The sequence below is a fragment of the Fonsecaea pedrosoi genome (assembly GCF_000835455.1).
Source record: "Fonsecaea pedrosoi CBS 271.37 unplaced genomic scaffold supercont1.3, whole genome shotgun sequence".
NCBI classification, from domain to species: Eukaryota; Fungi; Ascomycota; class Eurotiomycetes; order Chaetothyriales; family Herpotrichiellaceae; genus Fonsecaea; species Fonsecaea pedrosoi.
The window spans coordinates 2,695,231-2,712,641 of NW_013550613.1; the positions used below are offsets into that span (position 1 = coordinate 2,695,231).

The 17,411-nt window shown below is 53.6% G+C and overlaps 6 protein-coding genes across 6 annotated transcripts; 2 read left to right on the plus strand and 4 right to left on the minus strand.

The window, feature by feature from the left end:
• Positions 1–184: 184 nt before the first annotated feature.
• Z517_04896 (uncharacterized protein) lies at positions 185–2,038 on the minus strand (the record flags this gene model as incomplete). Its single annotated transcript, XM_013430224.1, has 1 exon — positions 185–2,038. One exon carries the CDS (start codon positions 2,036–2,038, stop codon positions 185–187), a length of 1,854 nt encoding a protein of 617 aa, XP_013285678.1.
• A 600-nt stretch (positions 2,039–2,638) lies between these two features.
• Z517_04897 (uncharacterized protein) lies at positions 2,639–4,768 on the plus strand (the record flags this gene model as incomplete). The annotated part of the gene is made up of 1 exon (XM_013430225.1): positions 2,639–4,768. The coding sequence occupies one exon, from the start codon at positions 2,639–2,641 to the stop codon at positions 4,766–4,768; it is 2,130 nt and encodes a 709-aa protein (XP_013285679.1).
• Positions 4,769–5,259: 491 nt separating this feature from the next.
• Z517_04898 (uncharacterized protein) lies at positions 5,260–8,085 on the minus strand (the record flags this gene model as incomplete). Its single annotated transcript, XM_013430226.1, has 1 exon — positions 5,260–8,085. One exon carries the CDS (start codon positions 8,083–8,085, stop codon positions 5,260–5,262), a length of 2,826 nt encoding a protein of 941 aa, XP_013285680.1.
• Positions 8,086–8,888: 803 nt separating this feature from the next.
• Positions 8,889–9,513, minus strand: Z517_04899 (V-type ATPase, C subunit; the record flags this gene model as incomplete). The annotated part of the gene is made up of 2 exons (XM_013430227.1): positions 8,889–9,300; positions 9,410–9,513. The coding sequence occupies 2 exons, from the start codon at positions 9,511–9,513 to the stop codon at positions 8,889–8,891; spliced, it is 516 nt and encodes a 171-aa protein (XP_013285681.1).
• Positions 9,514–10,140: 627 nt separating this feature from the next.
• Positions 10,141–13,143, minus strand: Z517_04900 (uncharacterized protein; the record flags this gene model as incomplete). The annotated part of the gene is made up of 1 exon (XM_013430228.1): positions 10,141–13,143. The coding sequence occupies one exon, from the start codon at positions 13,141–13,143 to the stop codon at positions 10,141–10,143; it is 3,003 nt and encodes a 1,000-aa protein (XP_013285682.1).
• Positions 13,144–16,255: 3,112 nt separating this feature from the next.
• Positions 16,256–17,345, plus strand: Z517_04901 (uncharacterized protein; the record flags this gene model as incomplete). The annotated part of the gene is made up of 2 exons (XM_013430229.1): positions 16,256–17,000; positions 17,092–17,345. The coding sequence occupies 2 exons, from the start codon at positions 16,256–16,258 to the stop codon at positions 17,343–17,345; spliced, it is 999 nt and encodes a 332-aa protein (XP_013285683.1).
• Positions 17,346–17,411: the final 66 nt, after the last annotated feature.

Here is a 17,411-nt window from a genome sequence, read left to right on the forward strand (position 1 = left end):
ATGCAACAGGACGGGTTTACTTCGTTTGTACTTGTACTTGTTCTCCCAGAACGGTCTCGGTTTCTTGCCTCATTGTTTTTCTCATTTTGCTTTTGCTCGAGACTCTCTGGTGCTCCAGACTCCTCCTGAGTAGTCAGTGAGTCAGTCGGTCAGCCAGCCAGCCAGCCAATCCGCTCGGCTCAGCTCAGAAAGAGTCGGCGCACTCAAAACTCTCGGCCTCGCTCGTGTCGCCGTGGCCCTTGTACCGCGCCACAAGGGGATACTGGCACAGCGGCCTGCGGATCTTGTCCCCGCGGGGCCGGGTGAAGCTCTCGCCGTGGAGTATCTCCGGGGGAACACCCTGTTCGACCCACGTCCTCAGCTGGCCTAGCGCGTTGACGGGAAGGGCACCCTCGCCGCCGCCGCAGTGCTGGACACCGGGGGCGAGGAATAGACGGTAAAAGTCCCTCACGTCGTCGTCGTCTTCGTTGTCACTGGTGGTGTCTGACTGAGACGTCTGCGTGTACTGCCGCCGCCGCTGCCGCCGCCGCTGCTCTCGCTGCAGTACTTCTTCATAGTACTGCTCTGTCTGGCCTGGCATGATGGCCTCATCGCTCGTCCCGTGCCAGGTAATCATCTTTCCTCCGCGCCCACGAAAGGCGCTCAGGTCCGGGTTACTCGTCGAGATGAACGAGTGGTATTCCTCCTCGGACTGGTCGAAGAGGCGGACAAGTTCGGAGAGTGTGATCCGTTCGGCGAGCTCGGCGGTGGTGAGGCTGGGGTCCTTGTAGAGGAAGAGCCGGACCCAATCGAGCACCAAGGAGCTCGGGTTTGAGACGCAGCTGTTATTTCCCTGGAAACACGTCGTGGACGCAAAGGATGTCAACGGCGTCGAGTGCGTCAGGCGATGCCAGTCGGGTTCTCTGACCGAGCCTGGTGCAGCGCCCCAGAGATGCCACGCGATATGCGGCGCGGCGTAGCCAATCTTGATGATTGTGTGATTTGATCGCTGCTGCTGGCGTTGCTCTCCCTCTGCACCTCCTTCGTCGTCTGCGTAGACCATCTCACAGTCGATTTCTCTCCCTACCAGCTTGAACGGGTCAAATTCGCACGCTTCTTCGTTTGAGATGACACCGTCCTTGACACCATCTAACTCGTCGCACTCCTCTATCGCGGCTCTCGTGATGGCCTCCAGCTCACACGCCGGAGGATACTCACTGAGCGAATTCATCATCATGTGCGCGAAGTAGTGCATCACGATCAGCTTGGGCCAGTATATTGCCGGGGCGGCCGCCAATATGCCGTCGTAATCTTGAGGATAACGTTGAGCCAGCATCAGACCTTGTCTGCCGCCTGTGGAACAACCCTGAAAGTAGCTATACTTTGGTGCCAGGCCATAAAAGGAGGTGACAATAGATTTTGAGATGGTGGCCATGTCGTGCAGGCATACAGAGGCGAAATCCCGGAAGAGATACAAGTTGACGTTTCCCTCGGAGAGCATAGCCCACGTTTCGGTGTCAGGCGGCTCAGGCGGCTCAAGAAGTTGGGGTGCATGACCGCCGTCGGTGCGCGATATCGCATAGCCTTGCGATAGGGCCGAATGAGAGATGAACCCTGGAAGACACATGGAGAAGCCACCGCCGCCTTGGGACAGGAGTCTCCCATTCCAAACCGGTGATGTTCCATTGCTGCTCTCCCCATGATAATGTGGTCGGGTGTCTCTGGAACTTGTATAGACCTCATCCGAGACCGAAAGGGGCAGCCATATGTGCACGTTGATAGTGTCATTTTGACCTGGGTGTGTGTACGTCACGGTGACATTGCAGAAGTCTAGGTTGGTGTCTTCGCCGTAGAATGGGGGGTCTGCGTTGAAGAAGTTTGGTGGTTGCCAGTACTGGGCAGTATAGTTGCTTACCAGCGAAGAGGTTACCTTGAGTATCTCTCCGCCGAATAGTGTCGGTTTGGGTAAGCTCGAGGAGAGACATGCGGCTGTCAGGTTCGCATGTCCCGAGCCAGGGGAGGAGAAGGACAGAGGAGCTTGGGATGTGAGCCAGTTCATAGTGAGGATGGATCTACCCGCCGGTGCTAACAAGACCTGTGAGAGAGTCGACAAGGCTCCAATGACGGAGGTTGACAAATGGCTGATCAAGTGGCAACTCTTGCAAGAGAACTAAGAAGATGAAGAATGTTGTGTGCCTCATATAGGCAGATGCTTACCTCTGGTCAATGCGAGACTTGAGGTTGGTTGAATTGCTGGAGGGTGTTTCAGAGAGCTTCTGAGGAGATGGACTGTGTCCGTTACCCACAAACGAGGGTATTCGCAAGGCCTCCCAGAAAGTCTGACAGCTTATGTCACGTAGAGAGGAATACACAGAACAACCGGCAAGAGGGTCGAAGAGGTGGAGGTGGTGGAGGTGGTGAGGCAGTCGATGCAGTTGGTGCCTGTATGAGGAGAATCCGGATCATTGTATTTCCGGGAGCCGCATTATTTATCCTGGACGCAGCAACATCAGCGCCTCGTATATAACAAACAACCTCGAACTTGGCCACACTGGCTCTGTCATACTCGTCCTCGGCATCACTACTTCCATGCTCCTTCTATTATCTCTGAATCTGACGGCTACCGGCCTCTGTTGACACAGGAGTCAAAAGAATCACAATGAGCTCTCCGCCCCTCCTCCGCCCAGCGATACTTGTCGTCTCCGACACTGCGGCAGCCGATCCGTCCACCGACAAATCCATTCCCATCCTCAAGGACGTCTTCTCACAAGACGGCAACGGAAAATGGGACGAGCCACTCTTTGAGATCGTCAAGGACGATGTGCTGGAGATCCAGCGGGTTGTCCGCGGGTGGACGGATTCCGAGACTGAAACCACCAACGGCGGCGGCGTGGTCAACTTGGTGGTGACGACGGGGGGAACAGGCTTTGCACGGCGAGACTTTACCCCTGAGGCTGTTGAGCCTCTGATCCACCGTCACGCGCCTGGTATTGTTCACGGCATGCTTTCTGCTTCTTTCCAGATTACGCCCTTCGCCATGATGTCGCGGCCTGTGGCTGGTGTGAGGAATAAATCCATCATCATCACCTTGCCCGGGTCGCCCAAGGGTGCCAAGGAGAACCTCCAAGCTGTGTTGAAGCTGTTACCACATGCGTGCTCGCAAGCCGCGGGCCAGGATTCGAGGACAGCCCATGTAGGAGGAGTCAAGAAACTGGAAAAGGAAGCTGGAGTTGGCCCGTCAACTTCCGGTGGTGCTACAGCCGGCGGACACGATCATGATCACTCCCATCAACATGATCACCGTCATAGCCACGACCACGATCACAGCCATGGCGGCGGTGGTGGTGGTGGCCATGGTGGGCACAGAATCCCCAAAGCACACACCAGTCCCTCTGAGAGACCTCAACTACAATCCAACGACCCCAGACTTGGTGCCACCGCACGGCATCGGTCATCCCCTTATCCAATGCTGGACGTATCAGACGCCGTGTCGATCATCTGTGAACACTCCCCGTCTCCCACAGTCGAATTGAGGGACGTCTCACCTGACCTGGTAGGCTACGTGGCCGCCGAAGACATCAAGGCGGCAGAGGCTGTCCCTGCCTACCGCGCGAGTATAGTGGATGGATACGCTGTCATCGTCCCCGACAAGACCGCCTCGCAAAGTATCAAGGGCGTCTTCCCCATCGCCTCTGTATCACATGCCCAAGCCTCGTCCTTACCGCCACCTCTCCAGAAAGGCCAGATAGCGCGAATCACCACCGGCGCACCGCTGCCAGAAAATGCCAACGCAGTGGTCATGGTGGAGGACACCGTCATCGCCGCCCTCACACCGGACGGGAAGGAAGAAGCCACCGTGGAAATCCTCACGGACGAGCTCGTGGAAGGTGAAAACATTCGCGAACCAGGAAGCGACATCGAACTGGGCCAGGTGATTGTGGCCAAGGGGACGCCGATCAGCGCATTGGGCGGCGAGATCGGGGTGCTCGCGGCAGCCGGCATTAGGCAAATCCCCGTCTACCGCAAACCCCGGGTCGGGGTCATGTCGACCGGCGACGAAGTCATGGACGTGACGTACCAAGGCGCCCTGAGCGGCGGCATGATCCGCGACTCGAACCGACCGTCCCTGCTGACGCTGTTGCGCGGGTGGCGGATGTGCGAGGCGGTCGTGGACCTGAGCGTTGCGCGGGACACGCCGCACCACGAGCTCGAGCAGAAACTGCGCGACGCGTTCCGGCTGCACGAGCTCGACGTGGTCATCACGACGGGCGGCGTGTCCATGGGGGAGCTGGACCTGCTGAAACCGACCATCGAGCGCGCCCTGGGCGGCCAAGTGCACTTTGGCCGTGTCAACATGAAGCCCGGCAAACCCACCACGTTTGCCAGCGTGGCGATCAAAGACGACGCCGGCCGGCGCGATAGTAAGCGCCTCATCTTCGGACTCCCCGGAAACCCGGCCAGCGCGCTCGTCACGGCCAACCTCTTCGTGCTGCCCTGCATCCAGCGCATGACGGGCTTGCCGGGCCAGGGCGCCCCGCGCGTCAAAGTGCGTGTCCAGGGCCGCGTGCGCTGCGACAAGACCCGCGTCGAGTACCACCGTGTGCTGATCTCTGCGGACCCCGGCGACGGCGGCCGCCTCGTGGCGCGCAGCACCGGCATGCAGAGGAGTTCTCGCGTCGGCAGTCTCGCCAGCGCCAACGGGCTGTTGGTCCTCCCGCAGAGAGAAGGCTATATCGAGGATGGCGGCGAGTGTGACGCGCTCTTGGTCGGGATGGTCCTTGGGTATTGATTGATTGATTGATTGATTGCTTCTCGAGATCCAGATCTAAATTCGGCGGAGGAGGAAAGGGAACGCAAAAGACTGGATTGGACTGGAATATACCAGGATATCATGATCACATACGCACATGCACATGCACACGCCCAAATATGTATTGACGGAAAGGCAAAAGCTCTTTCTTGTATTCGCCGGTAGACTCATGTACCTCAAGTACCCAAACTGTCTATAGCCACCAGAATGCACAGAGGGGGTATCAATGTCATAAGAATAACACGCCGCGACACACACACACACACATACCTCTGACCTATCATCGGTCCAAGTATTTTTATGCTCCTTTAGCCTCTAGCCTCTAGCCCAGATCCTTCTGCAATGATGCTGTGGTCTGTATTCCGCAGCGCCCTGGAGAGTCAACCCAACCGTGCTTGATCAACACCAACAGAGAGCGTAATACGCGAAACTCATTTCAAACAATCCGTAGAGCAAAGCAACAACCAAAGTCAAGGAATGTCCCCTCTCTTATACTCGCGCCTCTTGACCGCCCGAAGCGCCGGCAATGTATGACTTCTTCCAGGCTCTCTCCCAATCTCCACAACCAAAAATCGGACAAAGTCCTGCAAAATCCAGTAGCTGCTGTGTGCGCTGAGCATGTTCAGGTATTGGAACTCCAAGGGACCGGCGCCCGCTGAGAGGAACCAGTCAATCTGCCCATTGTCGTTGAGCAGGTACATGCGTTTCTCTGCAACCTCTTCGCGCGTGAAATTATGTGTCTCCAATTCCACTGTGCTAGGCATTTGCGTAAGTTGTGGGCGGGAAGGCGATGCAATGGCAGAGTACGGATCACCCGTGCTGCCAGAGGCCCACCGGAGGCTGTGGCTGATACGTGTCATGAAGCCGACACTGGCACTGGGGATAACTGCCGGCTGGATGGACTTTGCATACAGTTCATCCACGGACGCATTCTGGAGGTAGGAGATTGGATCATTTCTGTGGACAATATTGTAGATGTTGTCGACTGCAAGGCATCCATATTTTGCTTCGCTGGCTATCCCCGGTTGACGATCGTCTCCTTTGATACCGGGTTTCCCCCTGCCTTTTCGCGGGATCAGATTGGAGTTGTGAAGAAGCAGGAAGAAACCTGAAGGACTTCCGCAGCTGAAAATATTGGTCGTGTCAAATTCAAACATCTTCTCACTTGGCCTTTTGGGATCGAATTTGATGTCCTTGCCTAGTCGAGTGGGCTGTTGACTGAGAATCTCCATAGCCATGACAGAACCGAGGGAATGGGCAACCAGGTGCACCCTGCCATAGTCTTCAAACCCTGGATTATTGCGACACCACAGTCGGTAGACTCGGTTGGCTTCCCTAATGACCGCCGAGGTCATCTTTTCCTTGTGGTGTGACATATAGTAGGGGATGTCCAGCATTACGTCGCTGATAATGGACCGGACAGCAGGGAGAGTATCAGGAGTGATGTCCTTCAGGGCGTATTTATTCTCAGTGCCTTCAGGAGCAGCTTTGACGTCCTCGTCGAATGAGACCGTCAATCGCCAGTTCACAGGGAGAACCATAATGCCTGTTCCATGCCTTAAATTCCCTTTGACAACTTCGCTTGCCAGTTCAACATTAAATTCCCGCCGAAGACCATTTACGGCGTGAGTGAAATGAAAACTGTCAACTCTTTCCGATAGCTTTTGCCCAATACCGTGAATGACAAAGACAAGGTCAGTAACCTTCGGTGCTTTGCTGTCATGTTCGCAAGCTGCACATGACATTCGCCGTCCCCGAGTGGTAGCATCCCCTGACTGAGACATATATGCTCCGACCTTCGCGTGCGCAGCTTTAACATCCATTTTAGGGTCGGGGTGGATCTTCAGCCACGCTTTGCGGTCAAACCCACGGACAACTGCTACTCCAATCTGCCTCCCTTTCCGAAGGGAGCTCAACGGTCGGCGATTTTGTGTGATGGAGGGAAGGAGATTGGGCTTCAATATCTGAGCATTCCGAGCATCCGTGTAGATGACGCTATGGGTCGCAAAAAGCCGTTTGTCTGGCGTATTCCGAGGGTCTGCAGCAGCATTCTGGATGATTTCTGGCAGATCTTTGCTCCCCTTCCGCTGCCTGTCATTTTCATTGCTTTCTTTCATGTCTGTGGCAGTGGATGGCCGGCTCGATTTCGGCTCGTTAGGCCACAGCTTGTACACCACCTTCATCTCCGCCGAAGCACCATTGTCGATGCAAGCCTGCAGCTCTTCTTGGTAAGCAGGACCAAAGGGTTTTATATATTCGTAACCGACTTCCAGACGATTCGCCACATCAGCTGGAACAGGTAACATGCTGTCTTTGTAGAACCAAGTGGCCCGGATCACGCTGGATGTGTCGTTGATGGGGGACCAATAGATCGGCTTCATGACAAGGTCAGGCATTTCGACCAAGTGCAGACGAGACACACCCACAGGGACATAAGCTTTCTCATTGTCCTTGCCCTTCTTCCGACGACGACCAGAGCTTCGAGAACGACTTCTGGATTCTGCTTCCGATCCATCCGAAAATCCAGGTTCGTAGGTCAGCGCAGAACTGATATTGCGCCCGCTAGGCGCCCGCGCAAATGGCCGACCACTGATGTCAGAGGAAGGGTCCTGTGAGGGTTGCGTTGCACATGCAGCAGTCTCGTCAAGGTTAGCAGGCCTGGGAAGAGTATCATGGCCGTCTTTCCCTTCTTTGTGTCGGCGATGAAAGGGCGAAAATCGCCTCTTGTGTTTGGTCGAGTCTTTGCTAGGTTGTTGTTGGAGTTGGTTGTTCCCCCGTAACTCTTCAGCATCAACTGGAGTCTCGTCACGTTTCGAACCGTTGTGTGCATGTTCCAGCATGACCTCCGATCCCGACGAAGGTGATTTGGGGGCTGCCTTTGGACGGCCACGCGAGATGCCTCTGGTTCTAGACGAGCCAGACTTTGTCGCTTGAGATTCCCCCATTATGTCTTGTGCATCTCGGAGCTGCGAAAATGACACTATTCCTTCTGCAAACCCCTTCTTCCTGCTTCCTCCTTGTTCACCTTCGACCGCCCCATAACCCTTCTGAAAGGTCTGCCATGCTTCTTCAAGGGCGGCATTGTCTCGAACGGAAAATGGTTGAGGGGGGAGATCGGTAGCCTTGTCTGTCGAGACTGGCGGCAGCGGAGAGAGAGGATCATCGATTGGGAGCGACGAGACGTAGAAGAACTGTGCTTTGACCCTTGACGGAGTTAGTCCATCGCTGGAATTGTCATCAGGCTCGTCCTCATAGAAGGCACAGGTAGGTCCCAGCGTATGGACGGGCTGGGCCATTGTAGTGGAAACAGTTGCATGTAGTCGAGTTGATCAATTCATGGAGACATGCAACAAGGTCGGATTCAAATTACTGTGCCCCAGCAAAGCATCTGAAGACAGTCGCCTGTCCAGAATGGAACTAAAGAAAAGGAAGGGCCATGAAAGCAAGCAACAGCACATGGAGGTCTTCCAGAAACCTCTTACCTGTCATGTCGTATGACATGGCTGAAGCCTGGGAGGTTCAACGGCGAGAGTCGAAAAAAAGCCAACAAAACAGTGACGTATGTTTGTAATTAATAAATGGCTGCACCAGGCCGCATTTGGTGCCACTGTGCTTCTCCCCAAACCTCAAGCCACAATCTCGACACTTGCATTGTATAGTGGCAGAGTGGTCATCCATATTCCATTGTGCTCATTGATTTCGAAGCAACTGGACATGATTGACCATGGCTGGGTTTATCTCTAGCTTTAAACCTCCAAAATCCATCTCATCGTTTGTCAACCGCCCTCATAACACAGCCTCTCCACGGTCGCTTGAACGTTCAGCCTTGAACGCCCCCAGAGCAATGCCTTTCCCAGAGCGTAAATATACAGAGTCCATCCCAGTGTTCCCCGCCCAGCCAATGTGATGGAGTTATCTCAATCTGCGACACCGGCTTCAACCTTTTGCCGAGAGCTTTGTTTCGCCCGCCTGCTTCAGCACAGCTGCTCTTGTCCAAATGATAGCCTGCCGCGGTAGTAGCAGCAAATCCCCTGCTTCTCTGGGTACCTCGTTGGGGCCTTGCGCTGCCATATTCGCTCGCCACCACGTGGACCAGCGGTCACTCGAACTCGGCAGCCTTTGAACTTACCAACAACCCAATAATCAATCCAAATAATCCCAACACGCTCGAAAAGATCTCAATCACCAATACCTTCACAAACATGCTCGCATCAGCTGCATCAGCGAGGGCCGCACTACTCCCATTGATCCCGACGCTGACACCACAGATCAAGTTACACATGCCCACCGTCACTCCAGCCCAGAATAGGGCGTAACCAGTGTAGTAATTCGGTCCCGTGTATAGTGATTCTTCAGGTACCATGTTGATTTTGGAGGAAAAGATGATGGACATGATGACGCCGTATATTGCCACGACTTCGCAGAAGATGATCGAGATGAGATTCTTCGTCCGTATCTGTGGAGCTTTTACGCCGCCGCCGAGAATAGATGTGCCGGTGATGAAGATGCCCCTAGGTAGGAGACGAGGGTCAGCAATGATGGTAGAAGAAACGTGAACCCCCTTCGGTGTATAAGAGAAATAAGAGGCAAAACAGAGAGCGAGGTCCGTATAATTCTTACCATGCCGCACCAACAACCGATAGGCCTATACAAAGACCAATACCGAGATCTGCCCATACGTAGGGAGACACTGTCTCGAGGAATTGCCCGACCTGTGGTCGCATGAGTCAGTTCTCTGTTGCACGTCGATGGAGTAGTATTGCGCGGTCAGCAGCCTACATTGAATTGTTCGCCCTCGCCATTGAAGAGCATATCTAGAAGCAACTCGTTAGCGACAGGTTTTGATGGCAGAGAATCAGTCGACAATCTTACAAAGGCCGACAACTCCCAATGCGGCTACGGCGCCTCCTGCAGGGTAAATGAGGCTCATCTTGAACCCCCGCCAATCTAGAAAAGCTTGCAAAGTGATTGAATGTGTCGCAGTCGCGGCAAGGTAAATGGAGGACGAGCTCATCATGCAGCAAAAGGCCGCAGCTTGGGAAACCTGCGGGCAACGGACTAGGGAAGGTCAACCGAGACTGCCGAGAATATCACGTGTGGGGCCATTATGAAGGAGCATTTATGTACCATTCCGAATACCTCATTGACAGGTGAATCCGCAGATGGTCACCAAGGAATACAGTCTCAATCACGAATAGACGAGTCTTGATGTTCTCAAACGATTAATGGTGTAGTTATTCATATCCAGCTTTTAGCTGCCCTTGGTTGCTTTCTAGCAACCCGTATCCGAAGCCTTTGTCTTACTTTTCCCGCGTGCCCCAAGTCATGAATCCGTTGCTCGCATCAAATCATTATTCAATAGACTTCCAGATGGAGACATTCTTCTCCATTTCTGCCCTCCGATCGATACCGGCTTGCAAATCCATTTCGTACAGTTTGTGCATCTCCTGCAGTCGATGCTCCATGTTATAGCGGTATCTAGCCGCCGATTTCAAGCTCTCAAAGTCATTCCGGTTCACAGCGTCGTGAAAGATTCGTCTCATGCGGTCACTGTAAAGTTGGCAACTTGTTCCCCGAAGTGAAGAGTTTTTGCGCAAGACAGGCACAAGTTTGAGTGTCTTGGACACGTCTCTTGCAATGGGTCGATCTCTGAGAGGCCATACAACTTCTTCAAAGCACTCTTCGCAGATTGTAAACTCCGGAAGATCGGAAATAAAGTGCCATGACTGGGTAGCAAGTAGGGTATCTTTCACGCAGTGCCGATTGCGCGAAACACGCCGAACAAAATCCACGAACTCTTGGAAATCCCTGTGCCTCATGGTCTCCTTCGAGCGTTCAGCTAGCCGCTCTAGCTCATTTAATATGGGCAAGAAATGGCGGCTGTTTGTGTTCAGATTGCATATCTTCTCCTGCTCTTTCTTCTCCTGCGGTCGATCGAAGACGCAGAACTGAAGCGTAGGAAAAATCAGGTCAATATTCCTGACGCACGCCGAGCAAATGTCAAAGTTGTCCACGGGTTTTTTCGTTCTAGGATCGGTCAGATGATACCATCTTCTCACATCTGCTTTATTACCAGCACATGGCTTAGTACCGGCCGGTGGGCCATTAGCGATTTGCCAGACAAGCGTAAGGTCCTTTCTGTCCTGTCGGATTGATTGCAACCAAGCAACCCGAAGCCAGGGGTAACTCATTGCACAAGCGATGGGTCGACGGGGTTCTTTCGGGAGACTCGGTATAAAGTGGTCACGAAAGCGAGTTCCACCCAGAAAACTCATACAAGATGGACAGAAATCCAGGAACGGCATATCTCGGATTGTATACCAATCATGGTGTCCAATAGCCGGTCTCGATCGCGGACACGGAGGCAATGAGTGTGGTCTGGGTGCGTTGTGAGCCAACGTTGTCGGAGGCTCCAGGTTCATTGGACTCGACATCAGCGCCGGTTGGGCAGCGAAATGAAGTGGTTGCTGATGCCCTTGAGCAGGCACGCTAGAGAAGGCTCTGAGGGGCGCAGGAGGCCGCAGCTCCGGAGAATGAGAATAAGAAGAAGATCTCGATGCTGTTCGAGGAGGCTCAAGTGGCGACGGTGCATACAACCCGTTTTTGGGCACTGGGCGCTCTTCGTTTATCATGTAGGTTGTTGTCCGCGTATTTACGCTGTCATTTCGATTTACTGTGGAGTTTGTTCTAGACAGACTCTGATAGGCTGGTTGAGACTCTTCAATGGCTGGAGAAGGCTTTCGTGAACGCTGTCCGCTTCCTGGCCTGCTCTGAGAACCGCTACTTTGCGTCTCCAACGACTGCGAAGTGTTTGATCTAGACAGGGCAGGGATCGCCTTAGCCGCAAGAGAAGCGCCTAGTGTGGCGGCTCCCAGCAGGGATGTGACATTCTTAAGGTCTTTGAAATGTGTATCATCAATCGACTGTGGACGAGACCGCTGCTTTGACGACCTCGACCCATTATGAGTTTGTTCAAAATAGTCCCTTTGTGGTGGGTCACCACCTCGAGGTGTCTGCGGAGGACTGGTTGCTGGGGAGCCTCGCGGAGATACATGCCGAGAACTGCTGTCCCCATGGTTGACATGTTTGGTGTTGTTCGCCATAAAGGCCTTTTCGAGCAAGTCCTCCATACCTGACGTCGTCCGGGCAGAGAGCTCTGGCTGGGTCTCACGGTAAGGACGTTCACCATACGGGAACTGCTCTTGGTTCGACTCATCTTTGAGTGTCATGTCATTGTGCCGAGATCGGGTGCGGCTTAGCTTTGGTCTCTCATCCTTTTCGCTAGAATTTCTCGAGTTTCGTCTCGACCGGAGCCCACGATCAACTTTCCTCTCTTCAATTGGTCGTGGACGACGGCTATGGCTCTCTTCAGCGGAAGAGGTGTAGGGCGAATCAGCGGTCAATCTCGATGAAGTCTGGCGCTTGCTAGGTTGCTCGGAGAGGGAGGCGTGGTCAGTGAAAGATGAACGAGCAGAGTCGCCGTTGAGCTTGGGAGTTTGAGGAGGCGTAATATGGTCTTGACCCGTATAAGTATAGCCGGTAAACCCTCCTGGTGGCGGTGCCGGGCTGCGGTATCGATGGGCACGGCGACTAAATCTGCCATTGGGGCTTTCGTTTCGCGTAGATGATTTTGGAGACTTGACCTTGTCGGATTCTGACCTATCTGAGTGGGAGAAGCTTTCCCTTGCAGCCCGACTTCGACTCCGCTCTGTTCTTCTGGTCGTCTTCGACTTACCGTCGGAGTCACTGCTATCTCGATCAAAACCTCCCGATCTAGGGTGCACGGAGGCTGACCTTCTCGGTTCGTGGGCATGCATTGGTGACAACAACGTATTTTTACGTTGAGGCTCTGCAGACAGATTGCCCATCAACGCCACAGGGGTATGAGCGTAGGGAGAAGGAGCACGGCGGTGGCCCGTCCGCATGCCCTCCAAGCCGGGCCCGACGTCTGTGTGTATCCTTGTGACATGAGGTCTTCCTCTGGGGACAGCCTGATCCGAGAGCTGAGTTGTTGATTTGGGTCGATGCAATGGCTCAGGTCGAAGATGCGTTTCGGCCTCGGGCTCCAAAGACTGAGAAGGCACGAGGACGAATCTCTTCTCATTGTTGACCGCTGGTTTCGAGTGAGAATCTGGAGATAGGGCTTCTGATATAAACTCTTTCTCTGTTGGAGAGCAGGATTGGTCGGGAGTTTTGTTATCGAGGATGATGGGATATTGGTCCACTGAGCCTCTGCTGCTCGCGGGTTGATTTTCGTTTTTCAGTTGATTTAGAGTAATGTCAGATATGTGTTCCCTCGCTAATGCCACTTCTTCGTCCTCCACGCAGGGGGACGGCGGCCAAGTCTGCATCATCTCAACCAACTCAACCTCGTAGCCAAACGTAGAAGCATGCGCTCATTGCCAGGCTGTCCCACGTGCAGCCCAACCAGCCTTATATACCAAATCTTCAAAGCACCTCAGGCCACACATCAAAGTTACTGAACACGGTCTTTGTTATGTTGTTGGGGCAAACGCGGCGATTTTCATGTGTTGTTGGACGAAGCACCGTCACCTGAGGGAACCCGTATTGTAGGGCGCAGGCAGTTGGGGTGGCTGCGTTTCGAATCGTGTCGCAAGTGGGCGTAGGTCGTGTAAAAAGAGAGCAGGCCAGATCGAAATCAGCACATCATATGCAACAGACGGATGAACCTTTCCCTTGCCGGGTCCGCAACCAGTGAACAGCGGGCGACGCAATCGACTCGATCCAAGGGATTCCGGGACACAAGATGGCGATTTACAAGGCTTTGAAGTCGTGGGTAGTTTTGATCGAAAGGCTACACAGGTGGCTGAGATATTGTCCGCGTTGAAAGATGTGTTAACCGGGTGCACCTCAGTCGACAAAGCCTTCGTGTCCGTCAGGCAAGGCCATTAGGAAGCAAATCGGACAACAATGGAGCTGGGCAGAGGGGAACGGTAGCGGGCCGTAAATGCGTGCGATCCGGAGGGGCATGCTGTGGTGGGTACCCGCGAGGTTCTGTTTGAGGCGAAACCTGAAGTGGAGATGAGAGGGAGTCGAGGGAAATGGCGGTGTCCCCCAGTCTATCCAGTGTAAAGACTCTGCTAACAAGGGACGGAGACGAGGCTTTTCTGTGCAGGGATGATTGCAGTTGGGATCGGTAGGGCTCTTGATCTGCTTGAAACGACCATTGGACACCCAAGCGAGTGCGTTGCAAACACACAAGTATGAGACGGTGAAGCTGCGCACCCACGCACACCAACACCCCACACGAAACTAACCAAACTCTCAATACCACCAGCATGCCACCATCATCATTCTTGCATGAAGGCCAATGCACTAGCTGCCTCCCCTGGCCTTGCCGCCCGTCCATCTGCGCCTCCCACTGCCCTCATTTGCTGGCCTGGGAGCCTTCGCAACCCATTGGCATCCCCCTGGAACTTTTACAGCGCCTTGCCTAGGTACGGCATGTGGCCACCCCTCTTGAGGTCTGCAAGCCATTACTGATGCATTGAGGACATACCGAGGGTGGCACAAGACCATGGCCCAGCTTTGTCGATGCATGATTGCGCGAGCATTCCTCCTCGCCTCCATTTCTTGACTCCGGCAGACGGTTGATGCAGTGATATACCACTCGGACGCCGCCATGAACGCAACCGTCGATCCTTCGGCCGGCTTCCTCATTTTACCATTATTAGCATGCATATTAGCACACCACAGGCTGACAGGGCCAACACCATAGCCCCCCCGATACTCTCATCGACGTCTGAGGAAGACCTCTTACTCTGCAACGTACTTCCGCAAGAAGCTGATGTGAGGTGGGATGCTCGAAAAGTTCCATCAACATTACCAAAAGGCCCTGCTAGTCCCTCGGACCAATTGGATGGAACTGTTTTGACAGACCATTTTTTTTGCGAACCACTCATGAGTGCATGGTGCCTGACATGGATCGTCTACCAGCAACGAATGCCACACATAAGAGCACGGCCACAATGCTTTGGTGAGAGCCAGTGGCGAGGCTTGCCATCACAGCGGTGTCTGCCCAAGCCTCGTTGGCAATCTATCAATGGCAGGCCTTTTGTCCCATACATAACGCCACGGAATCCTTTCTTGTTGGGAAGATTGATTTCACCAGTGCAGCATGACTCAGCTTCGCTCACACCTTTGGGCGGACAGTGGGAAGAGAAGGCCCGACAGTCATGCCAGATGTTTTGTCCAGCCAATACAAATGTATGCCACAAGCCTTCACACCACTTTTGCTCCTTCGAATATCGCCTTGTGGTCCAGTTTCACGAACTACAGCAAATCGTCTACTGTATAGATGCCGCCTGGATATGCCACTTATCTCATGCTGACTTGACGAGGCGAAGTTGGAACTTTTGTGCGACGTTGTCGTTTGCGGAAAAGCGGCTAAAGGAAGACCGGTCAATGGCTAGGTTGGCCATGCTCTATCTCCAAGCATGATATAATGGGGGCGCAATCTGCAATCCTCAACCCTTCCCTCGTGCCCGGAACTTACCTCCTTCGTTCAGCCATTTCTGCTCAACACATGTTTCACAGCAGGAGGCCGAACTCACTTGCTCACATGCCAACCAGGGGATCAAACATGTCCACCTTGGAACCTACAAAGAGTTGGGGCGCTGGACAACTTATGGGCACCTTTGTCTCAGCTGCAGTCTAGCAAGGATGAACTGGCAGCTCCTACGGTCCGAACCGGCACGGTAAGTCAAGTCAAAGCTGCTAGCAATTCCATCCACCACCACAGGCCACCACAGGCCACCACAGGCGTGAGGGGCACGCGGGGTAAAATGGTACCTAAGAACTTGGCTTGGACGAACACGACGAAGTAGTACGAGGTACTTATCGACCGGTCAGTAGGGATGGCTTGGTCAATCTAGGGACACAATTCCGGACAAGATCGTTGCTTCTTAAATACAAGCAGCGAAACGTAAGCACAGAAGGCATCCAGAGCCAGTCAACCGGAACTTTCAACTGTTACCAAAATCATTGTTTACTTACGGTGCTACATAGGTAATGTGCGATATCGGCTGGGGGCTCCCCAACTCCCTCAAGTTGCGGGGAGAAGGTCGAGTTGAGCGGTTCATGCTTAGAAATTTGGGATGACGATTTTGAGGATTGCCGTGTTTTCAGCCAAAGTTGAGGATAAGCGTATAGGTACGTATCGATCTGATCTGCTGAGGCATCGAGTCGTACGGAAACAGCCCGAAAGTAACCCCTCTATCTCGGTATCAGAGAAGGCGATATTGCCGTTGACAGATTTACATTTGCTCCGAAGCTAGCCCAAGCCCAACTCATAAAAGCTTCATGTCTCTACACTCTCGAGTTGCATTGACCAAGATAACCACTACAGCGACAGCGTCCACTCGTCTCGGCCATTTCACTTCTCACCTAAACCTTCGTCAATATCCCTCGTCGCCCTTAAGCTTGAACACAGTTACAACTCGCAACATGTCGTCCCTCCCATCTACAATGAAGGCGGTCTCGTTCTCCAAAATCGGCGGACCTGATGTTCTTGAATATACTGAGTCCCAACCACTACCCAAGCTCGAGGACGGCCAGATCCTGGTGAAAAATAACTTTGCCGGCGTCAACTACATTGATACCTACTTCCGCTCTGGCTTGTACCCCGCATCCTATCCCCTGATTCCCGGTCAAGAGGCAGCTGGAACAGTGGCAAAGATTCAAGGAGACAACTCACTAGGATTCAAAGAGGGTGATCGGGTGGTTTGGATAAAGCAAGGGGGTTATGCCGAGTACACGGCTGTGCCGGCTGATCGAGCGATTAAAATTCCGCAAGGTGTATCGGATGAAGATGCGGTCGGCGGTTTCCTCATGGGCATGACGGCTCTCTCGCTCGTCAAAGAGTCATATCCAGTCAAGAAAGGCGAAACAATCCTGGTCCACGCTGCTGCGGGAGGGATGGGGCTGCTCCTCTGCCAAATCCTGAGAGATATGGGCTGCACCGTGATTGGCACGGCCGGGGGCCCCGAGAAGTGTGCTCTTGCAAAGGAGAATGGTGCAACGCATGTGATTGATTACAAGGCCACAAGCGGACCCAGTTGGGTCGAGCAAGTGTTGAAGTTGACGAATGGAGAGGGCGTGGACTGCACCTTTGACGGAGTGGGCAAAGACACCTATGAAGGCAGCATGGAAGTCGCAAAGAGAAAGAGTAAAGTTGTGTACTACGGTAACGGTAAGCCAGCCTCACGATCCCCAAACTTCTTGCATTCTGTACACTCCCGTCTGCTTTACTGGCAACACAGTCTCTAACTCTGCGAGAACAGCATCGGGCGCCATTCCTCCCATCAACATCGCTCGCCTAACGGCGAAGAATCTCTCCATCATGCGTTCCACTCTGATGAACTATATCGTTACGCGCCAGGAACTCGAGTTCTACGCAAACGGCGTGCTGGATCTGATCAAGTCAGGCAAACTCAAGATCAAAATCCACAAGGTGTATCCGCTCAGCGAGGCCAAGCAGGCGCACATTGACTTGGAGGGACGGAAGACGACCGGCAAGTTGTTGTTGAAGTGTTAATGGTGAGTTTTGACGAGGGAGAACAGATTTCGACCTCTCCATCCTTGTCGAAAGGACCGGTGAGTG